We start from the raw sequence: 20,884 nt of genomic DNA, 5'->3' as shown, positions 1-20,884 counted from the left end.
AAAAAAGAATCATCATATTCTAATGTACAGTAACTGCCAGATTACAGAAGCTGATCTGAACATAACGTGATGTTTATAAATCCTGTGTTTGTGTGGTGAACGCAGCGTTGGTGTAGCATCTGTCCTCTGTGTTGCTGTGGCCAGCGGTTGGTCTCGTTGTGGCGGCCATCTTGGTCGTGTCCTTCCGGCGGTCTGTGTCTGTGTGTTGGACACACATGTCTGGACGATCCGCGGCCTGAAGCGAGACGCAACAGACGCTGTTAACTCTTTAATGTGCTTTATATTCAACTCCATCATACAGTCTGGAGCAACGGAAGCTCTGGAAATTATCGATCGAAGCGATAAAGCGGATGCGACGCCCCCTCCCGTTTTGTCTTAACCGTCGCGCACATGTATCCGAACATAAATCAAAATCCTCTAATGGATAGCTTGCTGCTTAGCAGAAATGGACATTAAATGTAAAGATATATTTACACATTCGGTGCCCGAATTTTATAATAACAGATTACGTTCGGTGCCAGAAATCTCACCGCTGCGCTGTTAAAAGCTGTAGACTCCACGACGAGCAATCCATGAAAAACAATGCATGTGTGCAGTGTGCGCGATGGTCCTGGCTTAAGCCTGGAACGACAACATGCTGTCTCATGCGAGTCACCATTGCAGAGTGATCGTGCATCGAGAATCCCACCATCGTTTTGCCCACTGTAAAAAGTTAAGGAGATACAGATTTTTTTAGCAAGGAGATACTGTAGAATGGAAGCGGATGGGAGCCAGATTTTTTGGCACGGTGATCCGTCTGTCCCTTACTTCTTGTGTTCATGAGTGATTCCAGGGCTGCGCTAGCCCCCCCTTGTGGAACAAACGTAGATTTACGTTTTTTTTGGCACTCCACGGGTGGATTTGCAAAAACGTAATATTACGTTTTTGGGACTCAATGTGTTAAGATATATTTTCGTGAACGGAAATGACGAACAGATGACAGCTTCATGCTTCGGATTTCGGGGTAGTTCCAGACTTTATAGCATTCATAGATTGAGGAATAGTTGTCTGGCTATATGCTAGACTACCGCGGCAGTAGCCTGTCCAGCCAGACTGTTGACTCACACATTTTACTGAAATGGTTGTCTGTCTTCAGAGACTGCTGTACCTGCATCATCTGTTAAGCTTGCTTGACCACTTAAACCGGGGTCCCCCAGGGCTCTGTACTTGGCCCCCTTGTTTTCACCTTGTGGATGTTTTCCATCTACACCAAATCTCTTTGCCAAAAACAGCAGATCTACAAGCTCACGTTTGTGAGCTTTTGACACATGTGTACATCAGGCCTTAGATCAGGCCTTACTGTAGTGCCAAACAACCAGTTGGCCTATACAGAAGGTGCAGGGGCCTAGTTAGTCTTTTGTGAGCAGAAGACAACATTTGTGTTCACATAGACCAAATGTGTTCGCATAGACGCCCGACAAAGCCGGTGGATTCCAACCCACAACCTCCGTGGTGGTGGGCAGGGACTTTTCCACTGCGCCACCCGAAGCGCCTTGGTAAGCCTTACTTTCTAATAGCAGGTCAGTTAGTAATCTCTTACTGGTTTGTTGTCGTCACGACAGATGTTCTTGAAGCAGCTGAGGCCTCCTGCTGGCCGGAGGAGCAATGGATTCACATCCTTCCCCTTATTGGCTCCTTTGAAAAAAAAAAATAAGTTACAACTTCACGAATGCATTCAATATACAGCACATTATGTTTGTGTCTAAATCTGTCTGAAACGCATAATGTGGCATTACATTTAGTTTGACTCGGTTCCACAGATAAAAATAGCTGACCTACGAGCTCACGACAAGCATTGTGAGCTTGTAGATCAGCTATTTTCTATTTTTTTTTAGCTTTCTGAGGTAATAATTGACCATTTGGCCAATGTTTGACCGGTATAGTGTGTTGATTACTCATGACGCAGTAATGGTGTTATTACATTTTTTACACTGTTTCTTTCATTTAAAAGTCCTTAAATTGTAACTTTATAAACGTGCAGATACCCTGTTTACTATACACTTATACTGTATGTATGTTGGTTTGTTTACTGTTGAGTGAGAAAACAATGTTGCACATCATCTAATCATCTGGGGACTCCGCCCAAAAAAATATTTGTAGACCCCCCTGGAAGTCCCGACCCACAGTTTGAGAACCACTGTCATACTGTACCAGTGAGGATGCTAATCAGTGTTCCCATGGCAACGGTGGCTGTGAATCCCAGCGTGCTGAGGTGTAGATAGGACATGCAGTACCAGGTGTCAGCCAGCAGGGGTCTGCAGGCAGCAGAGGACAGAGCAGTCAGACCCGCATCACATCACTGGTAAAGAGTGTAAGTGATATTTCATGTGTTTGTTAAAATAAGTGTTAAATAGCTCTATTTTGTGATAGTAATCATTGCTATAGAGTTTGTTCAGTCCATGTATCAGCTTAATTTGTATAGTGTTCCAGTTCTAATGTCTGCTCATTCCTTTGTATCATCACTTCCAATGTCACCTGTTTATCCTGTATCCTGCGTGAGTTCTCTCTCCTGATTGGATAAAATTGGTATCCCGGGCTGAGATTTTTGCTTCTGTTTACCAAAGAGCTGTAGAGACATGGAGACTCCTCCTGTCACTGTTCTAGAGTGAAGTTACCTGGCTGTGGAGTTGGCATCCATCATGGCAGCATCAGCAGCAGTAGAACTAGCAGTCATGTTGATGTGTGTCTGGCACCCTGCCGTGCTGAGAGCCAGCGGTCTGGAGCTGTGTGCCAGCGCCGGGTAGAGCAGAGAACCCACCCGGGTCCAAAACGTCAGGCCGATACCCGTCAGCAAGCCCCCCGCTGCCCCCTGTAGGGCAACATGAACACTGCACAGTATAGCCAATAGGAGATATTCTTGTACTTAATTATTACATTTATTAATTATAATTATACATCTTAATTACTTCCTGTCAAATGTGATGACATAGATAGACCCTGTGTGATTCCTATAGCTGCACACACACACACACACACACACCTGATTTTAATTACAGCGCTACTCTTTAAAAGACAACTTTGGTTTATGTTTTAGATTGTAATTAAAGTAAATAAAAGATGAGTGTTATTTATTTTTTTACTGCTTTCTACAGTTTTAGCAATTTTCGCCATCTTTTTTTACAGTGGGCGGGGGCATTCTGTCCGGTGGCTAAATATGTCTTTTTTTACACAATAACCCATCGTTTTCTTTATTATTATTTACAGTAGCTCCTCTAGCCCCCAATAACTCACATCTGACCATCAAAGACCACAGGAACTTTTTTATTGTGTAAAAAATACATATTTAGCCACCGGACAGAATGCCCCCGCCCACTGTAAAAAAAGATCGTGAAAATTGCTAAAACTATAGAAAGCACTAAATGAAAACAAAATAACAATCATCTTTTATTTGACTGTGACAGAGGCGCGCCGTCTCATTGCGAAGTTTGCTTGAGCCGACTAAGCGCCGTTCGAGTTATGTACCGATGGGCACAGAGCGTTTGCCCCAACTGCCACTCAAAGTGGCTAATCACAGCGCGTCCTTGCACAGCGGCATAGGTTTTGGGATCATGCTGCACAGCTGCAGTGAGTGAGATTCCAGCGTTCCATAGCCTGAGAGGACGGGACCTTCTGATTGGTTGAGACGCTGTTTCAGATTGAAACTTCAAAATAAAATGACCAAAAAAAAGCCATTTCACCATGCCTTTAAATAGAATTACAGACTGAGAGAAGCCAAGAGATTCACTGGGTTAGAATTAACTTCTCAAAATTCCAATGAAAGTGAAAGAGTGAAAAAGAGATATTTTTGAGGAGTGACTTATAGCGTAGAAACTCTTTACTTCTGGCCTGTTGCATTATATCTGACGTAACGGATTCTATCTGTTGTGAAGAAGAAAAAACAATAAAATAACACATGTTACTAAATGACAGGCATTGTAAATGTGTTGCTGAAGGATGAGTGGAGCAAACCTTGGAGTTGGTCCATGGAAAGATGATGCCCAACGTGAAGAGACCCAGCATGGGACCTCCACACATCCCATGGATGCTCAGAGCAGCCTGGTCGTATAGGAGAGAGGTTCTCACAGTGAGTTTAAAAGCCTTTGAGGCGATTCTTCAAAAAAATCTAAATCCTAACAGTTTTTGGAAATAAATAAAAAAATGTTTATTCAAAATGTTTCAAAAATAGCAGATCTACAAGTTCATAGCGCGGCACTCGGTGCCACGCTATGAACTTGTATATCTGCTATTTTTGAATAGCCAAAGAAATCTAAAGTGACAAAGATGCGTTCCAGGTCTTAATGGGTTAGGACAGGGAACGCATGTGTCATTTTAAGATGTATTTGGCTATTCAAATATTTCAAAAAAATAGCAGATCTACAAGCTCATAGCGTGGCACCGAGTGCCGTGCTGTGAGCTTGTAGATCTGCAATTGTTTTGAAAGATTTGCGCAAATCTTTGAATATATATATTTTTAAGTGAACATTTGTAACTCAAATATTTGCTTCTGGGGATTCAACCAAATGTCTTCTAAATCCTAACATTTCTTTGTTTTACTGTATGTTGCTATAATATCAAACTTTTTCATGTCAACGACCGCCCAAAATTATTTGTATTTGGCCGCGGACCCCATCTCAAAATATTTTGTTCCAGGGACCGCAAATGTTCACAAATGTTCAAAAATAGCAGATCTACAAGCTCATAGCACAGCACTCTATGAGCTTGTATATCTGCTATTTTTGAATAGCCAAAGAAATCTAAAAAATACACAGATTCTTTCCCGGTCTAAATGGGTTAAGTTCACATGTGAATTTCAAATCATCATCATTTTCATCATGTGAAAGAGTAGTTTTCCCATTTGGGAGTTTTGGGAGATTTACACCATCAGCAGCTTACAGCATGTCTCAATCTTTTCCTGGTTAATCAATCAGTTAAACCATCAGCATTGATGTTTACCTGTATAAGAGCTCCCATGTAGGATGCAAGAACGGCCATTGAAGTGCAAGCTGCTCCAAACAGCAAACCTGCACAGATGTAATGGATATATGTGTTTGTCCTGGTTTTAATTGACGCTACTGCAGCCTTACAACCAAACACAGCTTGTTGTCCTCACAATGAAGAATGAAATGTAACACATGTCGTCTCATTATGTCTGTGAGTCACTTGGGATTCATAGGACCGGGATTTGAATCCCGGATAGACATTGAAGTTACGTATTGCATCTTTAAGGCTGGGGTGTATTTACAGAGGCCTTTGCTGATCCAGGCGCTGGCATCGGTGTGTGACAGGGTGACGCAGCACGGCCGAACAAAGTCCTCGTAGGTGACGGTGGCCAGAGCGTTGATGCTGGCAGCCACGGTGCTGAGGAGGACGGCAAATGATGTTAATGTTTACCTTCATTCATCACTAATGGCCCTGTCCACGCTGAACTAGAGCTGAACACAATTCATTTATGACTTTATCGACATTCTTGTTGGAGTGTTTGTAGTCATTTATGTATGCTCATGTGTTACGCCAACCTTAGAGTTGCACTGAACACAGCGGCCACAAACAGTCCTGGAAGCCCTGGGAATCCCCCCAGAATCTCCATGACAAAATAAGGCATGATCTGAAAAGATAGAACACGTGACAGTTCATGATCTGAAGACAGAAGATATGCCAGTTCATGATCTGAAGACATGATAGTTCATGATCTGAAGACAGAAGACATGACAGTTCATGGTCTGAAGACATGACAGTTCATGGTCTGAAGACAGAAGACATGACAGTTCATGGTCTGAAGACAGAAGACATGACAGTTCATGGTCTGAAGACAAAAGACATGAAAGTTCATGGTCTGAAGACAGAAGACGTGACAGTTCATGGTCTGAAGACAGAAGACGTGACAGTTCATGATCTGAAGACATGACAGTTCATGGTCTGAATTAACTAACCTGGTCAGTTAAACCATCAGTAACTAACCTGGTCAGTGAAACCATCAGTAACTAGCCTGGTCAGTGAAAACATCAGTAACTAACCTGATCAGGAGCAGAAACCCTCCCAGAGGTCCAGGGGTCACATTGGAAGTAGAACGCGTACATGATGAGACCAGACAGAACACTGCAGAACAGGATGAGCCACAGACCCAGGAGGTTGATGTATAGAGCCCTGAGAACAACAGCAACAACACTGTTATCAGCCCTGAGAACAACACCAACAACACTGTTATCAGCCCTGAGAACAACACCAACAACACTTCATCTCTTAATCAGGAATGACCTGGCCTTCACCATCACACCAATGTGTAGGTTTGGTCTTTAAATAAATGAACGGCACAACTGAACGGCAAGGTAAGTTTATTTGTATTATAGCACATTTCAACAACAAGACAATTCAAAATGCTTCACGTAAAACATTAAAGGAATACTTTACACTCAAAAACTAAAAACACATAATGAAACAGTGATCATATTTTAACCCTTACAGTCTGGCGTGGCTCTCGGTCCTACAGGAGATGCATCTCTGGACCACAGACTGGTTAACCCCGTAGATGCCCAGCCAGGTGAACGTCCCGCCCACGCACAGCGTCCAGAACGTGTGACGTCTCAGAGGGCTGGGGTCAAAGCTGGGGTCAAAGGTCAAAGCTGAGGGTCAACAATTTTACAGATTTTAGAACCGGTGGTTCTCAACGTGGTCTTCCAGGAGATCCCCAGCTAAAGTACTTTGTGATTTTTACTGTCATACTCAAACACGGTGAGTCTGCTGCCGTTGTGCGCGGCCCCCCAGACCGCCTGCAGGCCCCCCAGCGTCCTGCTCCCCTGAGCCAGCACCGCTACGAAGCCCACCACCATGACCAGCATCTGGAACACGTCTGACCACACCACTGCCTTCATGCCTCCCTGACACACACACACACACACACACACACACACACACACACACACACACACACACACACACACACACACACACACACACACACACACACACACATCATAGCTATTAGATTAGCTACAGGTTATAATAAGTGAGTTCTTCTTTTGATTTTGTAAATTTAGTAGCCAATTTTTTTTTTTATCCCTTGTTCTCCCCAATTTAGTCGTTATGCCAATTAATTCCTCCCCACACACATTTCTGTGTTGTCACTGCTGTTGTATCCTACTGACTCACCTGTTGTGAGGAGCCCTCACCAGGAGGACGTAGAGCCTTCGTCCTACTCCTCCCGTTCAACACTCCCTGCTGACAGGCTCCGCCCCCAGACCGTAGGACTACATTCAGTAACCAATATCACCCTCCTCCTCCCCGCCCGGCTTCCCTCCCCCGAACACGGACCAATTGTGTTCGTATAGACGCCCCCAACAAAGCTGCCCGGTGGATTTGAACCCGCAACTTCCGTGGTGATGGGCAGGGACTTCACCACTGCACCACCCGAGTGCCACATCAGTGAGTTATTTTTTTCTTTAAATATTTGTTTAACACATCCACCGCCAAAGGTTAATCTCATAATGTACTCACCAGTGCCAAGGTTTTATTGTTGTTTTTTGTTTTTTTCACGTCACCATAGACCCCGTTAAAATCCTTAAGAATGCGCGATGCACTGTTTGTAAACATCGTGCACATGTCCCTGTGTCTCCCAGTGCAGACCACGTGTCAAACGGGGCATCCATGTTGTAGTTAGAACGGTTTATGTTAAACAGTGATAACCGAGGAGAAAAAACTACAAGGGAGAAAAAGCAGTTTTAGTGTGCGCTTTAGAATGGAGGCCGACGGGAAACGACAAACCGGATCGCAAATAGTTCCGTTCCTCTGGTGTTACACTGAAAATGGTCCGTGTAGAAAAATTGAAAAAAAAATGAAAAAAAGGAAAAAGCACCCGGACTGTAGCACTATGGTCTCGGCGCTTAACAGTTGGATTTAATGGACCATAGGACTACGTTCTTGGCGTTTAATGTGTTAATGTACTTTAAGTACCAAAGTAGAAAGTACTCATTGTGCAGAATGTCCCATTTCACACGTTTTCGAATGTATAAAATGTATTAAAATCTTTTGAAAATAGCCAATCTACAAGCTCACAATGTGTCGCATCGCGACGCATTGTGAGCTTGTAGATCGGCTATTTTCTAATGGATGAAATGTATATAGGGCTGAAGTGGTTAATGTATGCTTTGTAATAATTATCAAAATCTACAAAGTAACTAGTAACTAAAGTTTTCAAATAATTGTAGTGGAGTAAAAGTACAATATTTGCCTCTGAGATGCAGGAGTAGAAGTAAAAGTACAGAAAATTGGAAATACTCCAGTAAAGTAAAAAGAAATACCTCTCAATTGTATTTAAGTACAGTACTTGAGTAAATGTACTTAGTTACTTTACACCACTGGTTACAATAAATAAAATGATGATGATGTATCTCACCACAGTACAATAGAAGGTACACACGATGCCTGTAGCTGCTATGGAGCCCCAAAGACTGAAGCCGGTCACTGTGGACACATGTATAATTACACTTCAACAGTTTAGCACCTTTTAATGATAATAATAATATGATTTATAACGCATTTATAACGCATGACATTTTTGCTGATCTCAAAGTGCTACAGGGTTTAAAAACATGGCATTAAGAAACTTCAACAGCTTAGCACCTTTTAACAGCACATATTAATGATGTGTTGTTGTTTACAGCAGTGTTTCTCAAACTATTTCATGTCAAGGACCCCCAAATTGATATGGATTTGGCCGCGGACCCCCATCTGAAAGAATGTTGTGCGAAGGACCCCATACAAGATTTGTGTTAAAACGTTTCAAAAATATTCCAAATGTCAAACATTTTTGCAAGATTCTTTTTGAAAATAGACGATCTACAAGCTAAGTAGCGATGCTATTTCCAAAGTATGTGGTTAGACTGAATTGAATGCAAAATCAACTAATTTTGCTGGGAACCCCCTGGTACTCCCCCAAGGACCCCTGGGGGTCCCCGGACCCCACTTTGAGAACCAATGGTTTCATGGTACTGTGTAGGCCTATACTGTAAACTTTACAGTATACACAGTACGGGAATATAGTACAGTATATAATAATACTGTTACATATACACAGATATTATATCATACAAAGTCAATGGTTGTATTCATGCTTCATAAATTTATACTTGTGATGTTTTAAATGATATCTGTCATATATTTACCTTGATTGAGTGCAAGAGCTGGAGCATAGACCACAATGCCTGTGTAGAGAATCTGAAACATGTAATCAAGCATTATTCTGTACCTCAGTGTGTGTGTGTGTGTGTGTGTGTGTGTGTGTGTGTGTGTGTGTGTGTGTGTGTGTGTGTGTGTGTGTGTGTGTGTGTGTGTGTGTGTGTGTGTGTGTGTGTGTGTGTGTGTGTGTGTGTGTGTGTGTGTGTGTGTGTGTGTGTGCGTGCATACCGTTTGGATCATGTAGATCAGTGTGGCAGCGAGACGAACCGCTCTACAGAACCGCAGCTCCAAGTACTAGAGAGAGAACGAGAAAGAACGGCAGGGTGCTGTTGGTTAAACCCTGTCTGTTCCCCATATGGATGCACTTTAGGTCTGGCCACAAAATGATAACACAATAAATGGTAATGATATACATTAATTATACAATACATGGTAACAATATACAATAATTATACAGCAGGCTGAGTCAGGCTCCGACCCTTCGTGGAGTAAATTGCGTCATTTTTTGAGGATTTATTTTTATTTTTGCCTAAATCAGCTCCTCATGACACTGGCCACCTATCTCCTAATTAAAAAAGATCATGCTGTTCCCTCCCCTGTTAGTATACTGTATCTCCCTAGTGTGACTTGGGCCAAAATAGGATTTTTTTTTTGGCCTAAGTCACATGTTTTTGTGACTTAGGCCAAAATAAATGGCCTAAATCAATACATCATTTGGCCTAAGTCAGGTTTAATCCTATTTAAACCCATTTAGATCTCTTATGTTACATAACTGACAGACAGTGTTATTTTTATGTTAATACTTAATAGTCATAATTTGTTATAAACATTTTTTACATTACATTACAGTCATTTAGCAGACGCTTTTATCCAAAGCGACTTACAATAAGTGCATTCAACATAGGTAGGGAACGAAACTACTAATCACCAGAGGTTTTAAGTGCATTTTCTGCTAAAGCAGGCAACCAAGAGTATACCTAACGCTAAGGTAAAAGTGCAATATATCAGCTTTTTCTGAAAAACTTAAATGACTAATTACTTAGTCCATTAGTTTAAGAGGGTGACAATATCATAGAAAAAACACCACATCCTGTTGACCACAGCACCTAAAGTGGACATTAGGTCTTATAAATCTGGTGATTGTCCATGCAGCATTATTTACCTCATAGACGCTCGTAATCCCAGATCTATAGAAAACCGGCAGGAAGACCTCTGCGGTGGTGACCGTGACGACGGCGTAGGCCACGCCGAACAGGACGAAGGACGCTCCGTAGCGGTACACGTCGGCCGGCGAGCCGATGACCGTGACGGCCGACATGAAGCTGGTGGTCAGCGACAGCGCCACGGGGCCAAAGGTCATCCGCCGGCCGCCCGACAGGAACTCCCTAGAAGACGGTGGTGGAAAAAGTAACTGACATTTTTTGTACTTAAGTAAAAGTATCAATAGCACAATGTACTCCATTACAAGTAAAAAGGCCTGTGTTCAAAATGTTACTTGAGTAAAAGTACAAAAGTATTGGCATGGAAATATACTTAAAGTAACAAAAGTATAAGTATTCAAATGTTTGAAAATAGCCAATCTACAAGCTCACAACGCGATGTGACGCGTTGTGAGCTTGTAGATCTGCTATTTTCAAATAGCCGAGGTATAACAGGGCTAAAGTGATTAATGTATGTTTAATAATGTAACAATTTATATCTACAAAGTAACTAGTAACTAAAGTTACTAGTGTCAAATAATTGTACTGGAGTAAAACTACAATATTTGCCTCTGATATGTAGTGGAGTAGAAAGTATTGTACATTGTAAATACTCCAGTAAAGTAAACATATGCCTCAAAACCGTCCTTAAGTACAGTACTTGAGTAAATGTACTTAGCTATTTTACACCACTGTACCTAGAAGACGACATCTGCTTCCTGTCCTTGACGGCGAACACCAGTCCGATGCCACAGGAGACGACAAACAGGCCGGCGAACAGCAGGTAATCCCACACGCTGAAGAAGGACTCCATCGCTGAGGAGGTCAATTCTCCTTCTCTCTGGACTTCCACAGAGACCAAAGCAACTCAAAGGTCTTTGGTGAAGGTTAATGATACAGGAGGCTCATTAAACATTATCTCTTCACATTTAGAAGTTACAATTTAAGGCATTTTAGACCAGAGTGACTTGACTGATTGACCTTAACCAAAGAGCACACACAGTAGCCCTTTCCTGACATACAGTCACAGCATCACCGAGGATAAAGTCTGTTTGTTCCAGATAAATGATACGTAGCCTGCGAGGTTAGTTCAGGAAGTATACATTCGAGAGGTTACGTGCATGCTCATTACTATATGTGGCTGTTTACAGCGTCAAAACCCATACGTCATACACTGACGTGGCAATCAGCTGACCAATTGGGCGGGTTACTTAAAGGGACATTTCGCCGATTTTGCATCAAACCCCTATTTTGCATCAAACCCCTATTTTTATCTAGGTCTAGGACCCATAAACATGATCCTGATGTGTTTTTTTGTGTTTTATCTGTATTTTTAGATTTTTATCCATATCCTCAGAGACTATGAGTCATTTGACTCATAGTCTCTTTATCTCACCTTTTTTCCTGACTACAATGTAGACCACACCCTCACGCAGCCTCCCCTCCCCACAAGGAAGGGCAGTGTCCCAAAGCATTATGGTCATTGTAGTAATGGAGCAGTCCAGTCAAACCCCAGTCAAACGCACACACTTCTATATCTTTCTGGCCATAGGGTGCAAATTTCAAATTTTGCTACTGTTATGTACTACAAATATTATTAACATTGAGTGACTGTAAGTTCTTCCAGGGGTGAAATGCTCCTTTAAGCTCACCTAAATCTGTGTTCCTTCCGCTTTGTGTGTTCTTGTTGTTGCCATGCGGTGTTTGTTCCCACCACCACCCCAGCACCACCAGTAGGCTCTGCTATTGGTTCTGTTGTTATTACATATCTATCTCCCTGCTCTTAATGGTTAATGATGGTTGTCTAAACTGTGCTGAGCAGGGAGAAAAATGTAGCAGAGCCTGAACGCCGAGATAAAATATTATATCCACACTTCTATATATATATATATATATGTATAAAATATGTATTCTCATTCTATAATATTGGTTCAATCTATTGGTGAGTTATCTGACTGAACTGCTGATTGTTACTGTCAGGTTGAAACCTTGTATGTCCAGGACTGTTACCTTTCAGGAAATGGTCTTCCAATGGATCGATGTTGTTATTATTTAGTCACAAACTGTTAATATTCATAAAACCCCACAGACACGCTGAACCACTTTCAGGTTGGCATCCCCCCATTTTGGGCAAAATGTCTTTATAGGCAAAATGTTTCCCGAATTTTCACGATTTTTAAATGTTTCCAAAATAGTGAAGATAGTGGATCTACAAGCTCACAGGGGTTGTGATATGTCGTATGCTTGTAGATCCTCTATTTTTTACATGACACTGTCATAAAGACGATGTAGACTTTTTCTAAAAATCTTTTTTTTTTGTTTTTAGGAGTTTTAGGAGACTCCGCCGGTCATCAAATTATTGTCTCAGGAATGCAACAAAAACAACAAAAAGAAGTCAAGCCTTCATGGAGTGTGTCATTGATAGAAAATAAGTCATTTTTTTGGTGTGAAATACTCCTTTAAGTGGTTAACTCATGTGAGACCAAGTCAAACAATATGATCTATAATGATCTGTGTTTACTGTGAAACATTAACACAACCTTCACGTATAACTCCTGAATGGTGTGAAGAAGAGGCACAAAATACTCTCTTTTCTCTGCAAATACCATACTCTGCCACAAAAACTACTTTTTTTAAACATTTTCCCTGTGTGTGTGTGTGTGTGTGTGTGTGTGTGTGTGTGTGTGTGTGTGTGTGTGTGTGTGTGTGTGTGTGTGTGTGTGTGTGTGTGTGTGTGTGTGTGTGTGTGTGTGTGTGTGTGTGCGTGCGTGCGTTGCACACAGACCGGGGTCTGTTCTGCTCTGGACAGGCTGTGCCTTTTTAGGTGAAAAGGAGGATACACACACACACACACACACACACACACACACACACACACACACACACACACACACACACACACACACACACACACACACACACACACACCCCCACACACACACACTAGGACTCAGTGTAACTTGAGTAGGAATGAAAACAGTGTGGTTGGTGGTCTGATCAACAGAGAGAGAGAGAGAGACTTACATGCTCACACACACACAGAGAGAGAGAGAGAGAGAGAGAGAGAGAGAGAGAGAGAGAGAGAGAGAGAGAGAGAAATAGACTTACAGAAGTTCACACAGAGAGAGAGAGAGGTTTTACACACATACAGAGAGAGAGAGGGGGGAGCGAGAGGGACACAAACTCATATAGACAAGCAGACAAAGAGGGATAGGAGAGGGTTAGGGGCACATACTTATAGAGAGAGAGAGAGAGACAGACGGAGAGAGAGACAGAGAGCTAGAGAGCGAGATAGAGCTAGAGAGCAAGAGAGAAAACGAGCGAGAAAGAGAGAGGGGGGAGAGGGGAGAGAGAGACACAGAGAGAGAGAGACAGAGAGAAAGAGAGAGAAAGGTAGAGAGAGGTGATACAAACAGCAGACAGTTCAGAAAGTCATCTCATGGTATAACGTGGTGATGAAGATGATGATGGATCATGTTACCATGACGACAGTGATGTTGATGATGATAATGTGTCATTGTGGTCATGTTGTCATGGCGGTCTACAGCGGTCCTCTCTTCCCGGAGATGTCCAACGGGACGTTCCATCACTTCTTTGTCCCTGATGGAGACTACGAGGACAACGACGACCCGGAGCAGTGTCAGACGCTGTTCAAGTTCCTGGACGAGCGACGCTGTGAGCCCGGGTACGAGGAGGGGGACGAGGTGGTCCGGGACGACTTCATCATCACCAAGCACCAGGTCAGTGATTGATGGGACAGTAGGGGCTCTCCCCAGGCTTGCAGAGGGAGAGTAGTGCCCAGGATTACAAGCTTAGGCATTGGCACTGGGTGAAAAAGGTTAATCGTGGGTCATTTTGTATTTTATGTGATGGACAGTCATGTACTGGACTTACTCGGACAACCTTGAGCTGCTTTTACTTAATTACTATTTCCACTGTTCTATACTTTATAGCAGATAAGCAACTTTAGGCACGGGTGGAAAAAGTACTCGCATTCTTTACTTAAGTAAAAGTATCAATACTGCAGTAAAAAAAAAAACATTTGGTTGAGGAAAAGTACAAAAGTATTGGCACTTAAAGTACCAAAAGTAGAAAGTACTCATTATGCAGAATGTCCCATTACACACGTTTTCAAATGTATAAACATATTTTTGAAAATAGTAGATCTACAAGCTCACAATGCGTCACATCGCGCCGCTTCAGTACTTTTACTTCTACTCCACAACATCCCTTAGGCAAATGTTGTACTTTTAACTCCACCACAATTATTTCAAAACTTTAGTTATCATTTGTATCATTATTACAAAACATGCATTATCCACTTCATCCCCATAATGTGTGAACATAAAGCTTGTAGATCTGCTATTTTCAAAGGATTTGTATTTTGTATACATTTTGAACACGTGTGAAATGGGACATTCTGCATAATGACTTTTGGTACTTTAAGTACACTTTGATACTTTTGTACTTTTACTACTACTAAGTACATTTTTAATTCCGGACTTTTACTGTAACAGAGTATTTCTACATTGTAGTATTGATACTTTTACTTAAGTAAAACATTTGAATACTTTTTTCCACCACTGCTGACCTCACATGCCAGCTCACAATGATAGCGATCACACTGCTGCAGTTCTGTCTCAGAGAACAAAGGCAAAGAAAGTTGAAATAGATGTGTGAGCATTGGAGCTCTCATGGACAGACAGATATGGCTGGGTTTATGTTTATATGTCATGTAAATGTTGCTAACCAAACATCCAGTGTTAAGCGTCACTCTGAGACTAAACCTGAGGGTTCTTTCAAAGATCAAACAAGACAAAAATCACAACTTGTTCAAAATTAAGCTACTTGTGCTTTTTGTGTTATCATTTTAGCATAATCTCGACAGTACGACCCGTTCTGTTAATAAAGTTATTTAATCAAAAAAGAGAATGTCAGGCTTTTCCCTTGTACCAGACTATTTGTTTTGGATTGTACAGTCCGACTAAAGGCTAAAAGGATAAGGCAAAAAAAGTCCTGGGGACGTGTTTCCATTGTGGTCTTATGTATGTATTCAATTCATCAACATATTAAAAACAAAAAAATACACAATAGGCCTGATACATGTCATCAACAAATACAAAACACTATATGTACAAAAGTAGAAAAAGGAAAAACGTGGGCAGTGAATGAACCTCCTTTCTGTGGGAAATTGATAGATGTTTTTTTCAAACCAAACCAGTTTTGAAAGAAACCAGTTATTTATCTATCTTTATTTATGTCTTAACCCATTAACACCGGGAACGCATATGTGTGTCATTTTTAGATTTCTTTGGCTATGTTTTTTTTTATTCGTGAAAATGTGTGCAAATCTTTGAATATATATATATATATTTTAAAGTCAACATTTTTAACTCAAATCTTTGCTTCTGGGGGGATTCTACAAATCTCTTTTAAATCCTAACAGTTTTCTGAAAAACATATGTTGCTATAATCAGTGGTTCTCAAATGTTATCATGAAGGACCACCCAAAATGATATGTATTTGGCCGTGGACCCCAATCTCAAAAATATGTTCCAGGGACCCCCCAGAAGCAAAGATTTGAGTTAAAGATTTGCACCACATTTTCACGATTTCTGAAAAAATAGCCCAAAGAAATCTAAACATTGCACAGATGCATTCCTTGGTCTAAATGGGTTAAGGGACGGTGTCATGGCATTCCACATTTTGGTTGCAGAGCAGTAGAATTCTGCCATGTTTCTTCTATATGTGGGGGGTACCAGATCATGGCTGTCTAGTGTACGTGTCTGTGGGTGACAGTACTTTGTGGTATACTGCTACTCTTACTCTAGTAATCAGAGTACTCCCTCCCCCCCCCCCCACCAGATAGAGGACGCGGCTCGTCTCCTAGAGTCCATCGGCAGGACGGTGTCACATGACCTCGACGGACAGCACAGCTACGGAACCTTCCTCCAACACGAGAGGTCACAGGTCAGAGTACTTTTACTCAACTACTGTACTGTAATTGCATTTCTACTCCGCTACTTCTCCGAGGTACCTTTGTTGAAGTCAGATTTGTTTTAATACAGGCCGGCAGGTGCCAGTCCGCAGCCCGTAGGAATACGTGCAATGAGCAATATCGCCGTAGCCTAGGGTTGCCAACATCCAGAACTGGAGAAACGGGACACATGCACGCGCGCGCGCGTGCATGTGTCCTGGGTAAAGTTACTTTTTTTGTTACTTTATTTCGGTTTTAGAGTTAGGGTTAGGGTTGGGAACAGGCTGACATGCCACACAAACAATGATGCCGTTCCCACCGGAGAAAATCTCACACACACACACACACACAAGCACTCGTGCGAGCACTGTGCCTGCCCTGTCAACTGAGCGGTCCTATCGCCCTTCCCATACAGCACACAAACACGCAGCCAGACACACTGCAGTGTGCGCAAACAGAAATATATTTTTTATTTTTCCCTTTGCACCGGAGTCCGGGACAAACAAAGTCCCGTACGGGACACGCCCCTTTTGGCTCAAATACGGGGCGTCCCGGCTAATACGGGACTGTTGGCAACCCTACCGTAGCCTGGTTCCAGACCATAGACCATAGCCTATGGCTTTTCACGGTCGAAGAAAAACCTGTCAAATCAGAGTCGGAGGTGGGAGTGGTCTAACGACAAGCCAATCAGCAAATATCTGCTAAGACAAGCTTTGCGATGACGTCAGATGTAGGCGGATCCGTGGATCTCTTGTGATTGGTTTAGGGAAATTTGAATCCCCTCCCCCTGGTAATCGCGGACACTGCAGCCAATGTCAGACTGAAGCTCCACGCAGCTTCAGGCTGATAATCAGGCTAATATCATCCTCCTCCCCGCCCAGCTTCCCTCCCCAGATCACAAGCCAATTGTGTTCGCATAGACGTCCGGCAAACCTGGATGCACCACGGTGGATTTGAACCCATAACCTCCGTGGTGACGGGCAGGGACTTTAGCACTGCACCACCGGAGCGCAGATTATTATTTTTTGACGATGTATTGTTTAGATGACTGAGGCACTACACTGTCTCTATGCATTTGATGTATTACCTTGTGTTTACCTTGCTTATTGTAAAATCGCTCTTGATAAAGAGCGTCTGATAAATGCCTAAATTGTAAATTTCCTCCATCCTTTGCAGATCAGCGAAGCGTTCAGCTCCGTGGATCAGTCCCTGTTGGAGCTGGAGGTGAAGTTCAAGCAGAACCAGGAGAACGACGTCCGGGAGGAGCACCAGCTGAACGGGAACGTCCTCAGACCCATCCAGGACGTCCGGGACACCCTGAGGGACGCCGGCCACGTGTCCACGGCTCTGAGGGACAAGCACGAGCTGCTGTCCCTCATGATCCGCAGCCACGGTACCAGGCTGAGCCGCCTGAAGACGGAATACCTCAATGTGTAGCAGCTGTGGAGTGAATACCTCAACGAGAAGCAGCTGGAGTGGAGAGAGAGGTTGTGTTTGGACAAGTATTACTGCTGTAGCAGATTTTGAGAAATAGTAATTGTGAGGAACGATTTTCCTTGGTCCTCACAAGAGAAATAGTTGTTTTATGGTAAAAAAAAAAAAAACAACAGATTTAGCTTACAATTAGGAAAATATTCAGGTTTGAATTAGGGTTAGAACAAGGCGGCAAGCATCCAGTTTCTAAATTGAAGCCATACGGAAGTGACAGTTCATATGAACGGCCACTAGTTTCGCTATTCCCCCCATGATTCCCCCTCCTCCTGGCTGCAGAAGCAATAACTCTCTATAAAAGCGAATGGGTTTTTGGCCGGGCTCTATTCACCCGATTTTATTACCTTAATAAACGTGGTCATAAATACTTTCAGTCTTTCAAGCTTTCAGTCGCTAGTTTAAATTCTTCGTTCAATCACCATGATATGCGTTTAGTAAATTATGGTCCCATTTTCATCAAATGATAAAGTAGGGTATGTTTCTAGGGTTTCTACTGGTTCTACCGAGTGAAGACCCCGCCCCTCGATGAGGTTGCAGCCAATAGCGGTCGTTTCCAGTTTTCTTCTCACGACCGGAAGTTCAAAGATGGCGGCGGATATACGGTGTGTAGACACCAATGGGGCTCCCTTTGTCCATATTTTTTTGTACAGTCTATGGTTATAACATTTAGAGGTTAGGTTTAGGGGTCGGTGTTGGAGTTATGCCTGAGAGAGAGATAGAGAAAGAGACCAGTCCAATAAAGCAGTGATTCTCAAAACCCTTTTAATTTCAGTGTGATACAAGTTTTTATCTCTGGGACACCAGCCTATACACTATAAAATACTCACTGTTCATTTAACCCACTATGACCGGGAACGCATCTGTGTCACTGTAGATTTCTTTGGCATTATTATTCAAAAATAGCAGATATACAAGCTCATAGCGCGGCACCGAGTGCCACGCTATGAGCTTGTAGATCTGCTATTTTTGAAAAATCTTGAGCATTTGTGTGAATATTAGATTTTTTTTTTTAAAGGGAACATTTGTAACTCAAATCTTTGCTTCTGGGGGGTCCCTGGAACAACATATTTTGAGATGGGGGGTCCGCGGCCAAGGAACCACTGATATAATAGCAACATACGTTTTTCTAAAAACTGTTAGGATTTAGAAGACATTTGTAGAATCCCCCAGAAGCAAAGATTCGAGTTACAAATGTTCTCTTTAAAAAAAAAAACTTCAAATATTTGCACAAACTGTCACGATAAAAAAGAAAAAAAGCAGATCTACAAGCTTGTAGCACTGCACTCAGTGCCACGCTACAAGCTTGTAGATCTGCTATTTTTGAATAGCCAAAGAAATCTAAAAAAGAGCGGGAAACACAGATTCTTTCCCGGTCTAAATGGGTTAACTCTCAGAGTTACAGAGCCCTATAAGGGTCCATTCAGTTCCTTACTATATATCATTTAACTCTCAAGGACCCCCTGGGGGTCCCTGCACCGCACTTTGAGAACCACTGCGATAAACTATTGGATAGTTAAATTGTTTTGTATCGTGACATTTTGTTAAAAATGAATGTCTTGTAAAAAATGTATCATTGTTTGTCCCACCTGACTCTCACTTGATTTTACTGTTACTTGTAACTGAACTAGTTTTTGCTTTAATTATATCATAATCTGATTAGAATGTGTTTATTTCCAGAGGAAATGCCACTGATAATGAAATATAATTATTGAAAATGTTTCTCTCACATGTACTGCCATGAATTATGTCATTTTAGACTTCTTTGGCTATTCAAAAATAGCAGATCTACAAGCTCATAGCGCGGCACCGAGTGCCGCGCTATGAGCTTGTAGATCTGCTATTTTTGAAAAATCGTGAAAATGTATGCATATCTTTGAATATATATATATATTTTTAAAGCGAACATTTGTAACTCAAATCTTTGCTTCTGGAAGTCCCTGGGAGCAACATATTTTACAAATGTTCGCTTTAAAAAATATATATATTCAAAGATTTGCATAAAATGTTCACAATTTAAAAAAAAATACACATACAAGATTGTAGCGTGGCACGAGGCCCAAAGTATAAAATAACGGTTATGGCAAAAGAAAATCTAAAATGAAACGGTATGCATTCCTGGATTGAATGGGTTAAACATTAAATAACACTCGATACTGTTGAGTAAATTGATTTTCAGATTTGTTTACAATATTGTTTTTATTCCGGAGGGTCAAAAGTTTAGGACTTTTAGCCGCATTGGAAATATTATGTCTTTTAAAGCAGATCTGGAGTCCATTATAGAAAACCACAAACATTGAATCTGCTGTTTGTTTGTAAACCAGGAGGATTAAGAAGAAACACAAAGAGAAGCTTTGAAATGTGAGTGTCTTCCTGCAGGCAGAGATTCTATCCTCCTGTTTATTGTCTCTGATGTTTGTTTGTTTGTTTGTTGATGTTTAGACTGAAGGAATCCTTCTCTGTCCTCTGCTATTACTATCACAACTTATTAAACAATCAACAAGACAGACTGAACAGTTGTTCTGCCAAAGTCTGAGAATTGATGCTTTTACTGATGTAAAAGCATCAGTATTACATTGTAAAACATTCTCTGTTACAATTAAGTTAAAGTTCGGTATTCAAAATGTACTTAAGTAAAGTATTGTCATCAAAATGTACTTAAAGTGTATAGTAGTGGAGTAAAAGTATTGAAAATTGTAAATACTCCAGTAAAGTCAAAACATAATAATACTGTACTTGAGTATGTGTACTTAGTTACTTTCCACCACTGTTTATGTGAGACAGTAGTAATTATGGTTATGTTAGTTTGATGTGTCACATTTTGTACATAATTATGGTTTATGTTAGATTGATGTGTCACATTCTCTACATGTTAGATGTTTAGCAGAAGGTCAGTCGTCTCATGGAATTAACAGCCGGTTAGGTTCCAGACCGTATAGTCTCTGGAATTGAACATTTTGTACAGTGCTTGGTGCAGAGGTGTGTGTGTGTGTGTGTGTGTGTGTGTGTGTGTGTGTGTGTGTGTGTGTGT

At 41.7% G+C, this 20,884-nt stretch overlaps 2 protein-coding genes across 2 annotated transcripts; one reads left to right on the top strand and one right to left on the bottom strand.

Annotated features, from left to right (window-relative positions):
* Positions 1-73: 73 nt before the first annotated feature.
* Positions 74-11,202, bottom strand: slc5a12 (solute carrier family 5 member 12; the record flags this gene model as incomplete). The annotated part of the gene is made up of 16 exons (XM_084059410.1): positions 74-235; positions 1,580-1,674; positions 2,191-2,294; positions 2,655-2,848; positions 3,988-4,074; positions 4,972-5,039; positions 5,261-5,376; positions 5,535-5,623; positions 6,033-6,162; positions 6,479-6,638; positions 6,731-6,893; positions 8,408-8,475; positions 9,177-9,228; positions 9,418-9,483; positions 10,352-10,574; positions 11,087-11,202. The coding sequence occupies 16 exons, from the start codon at positions 11,200-11,202 to the stop codon at positions 74-76; spliced, it is 1,893 nt and encodes a 630-aa protein (XP_083915536.1).
* A 2,361-nt stretch (positions 11,203-13,563) lies between these two features.
* On the top strand, positions 13,564-18,850 carry LOC311046717 (fin bud initiation factor-like). Its single transcript, XM_084059228.1, has 3 exons — positions 13,564-14,128; positions 16,254-16,358; positions 17,542-18,850. Exons 1-3 carry the CDS (start codon positions 13,844-13,846, stop codon positions 17,800-17,802), a joined length of 651 nt encoding a protein of 216 aa, XP_083915354.1. The 5' UTR covers positions 13,564-13,843; the 3' UTR covers positions 17,803-18,850.
* Positions 18,851-20,884: the final 2,034 nt, after the last annotated feature.

Source organism: Gymnoscopelus microlampas, assembly GCF_963454915.1.
Source record: "Gymnoscopelus microlampas genome assembly, chromosome: 6".
Lineage (NCBI taxonomy): Eukaryota > Metazoa > Chordata > Actinopteri > Myctophiformes > Myctophidae > Gymnoscopelus > Gymnoscopelus microlampas.
The sequence above is the reverse complement of the archived record's forward strand: the minus strand, read 5'-3'. Positions and strand labels throughout refer to the sequence as shown.

What these genes read in the sequence shown, in the direction of transcription:
- LOC311046717 (XM_084059228.1), top strand. Translation starts at nt 13,844, where the DNA reads ATGAAGATGATGATGGATCATGTTACCATGACGACAGTGATGTTGATG. An exon ending in TCATCATCACCAAGCACCAG is followed by an intron (nt 14,129 to 16,253) that starts GTCAGTGATTGA and finishes CCCCCCCACCAG; the next exon opens with ATAGAGGACGCGGCTCGTCT. An exon ending in TCCAACACGAGAGGTCACAG is followed by an intron (nt 16,359 to 17,541) that starts GTCAGAGTACTT and finishes CATCCTTTGCAG; the next exon opens with ATCAGCGAAGCGTTCAGCTC.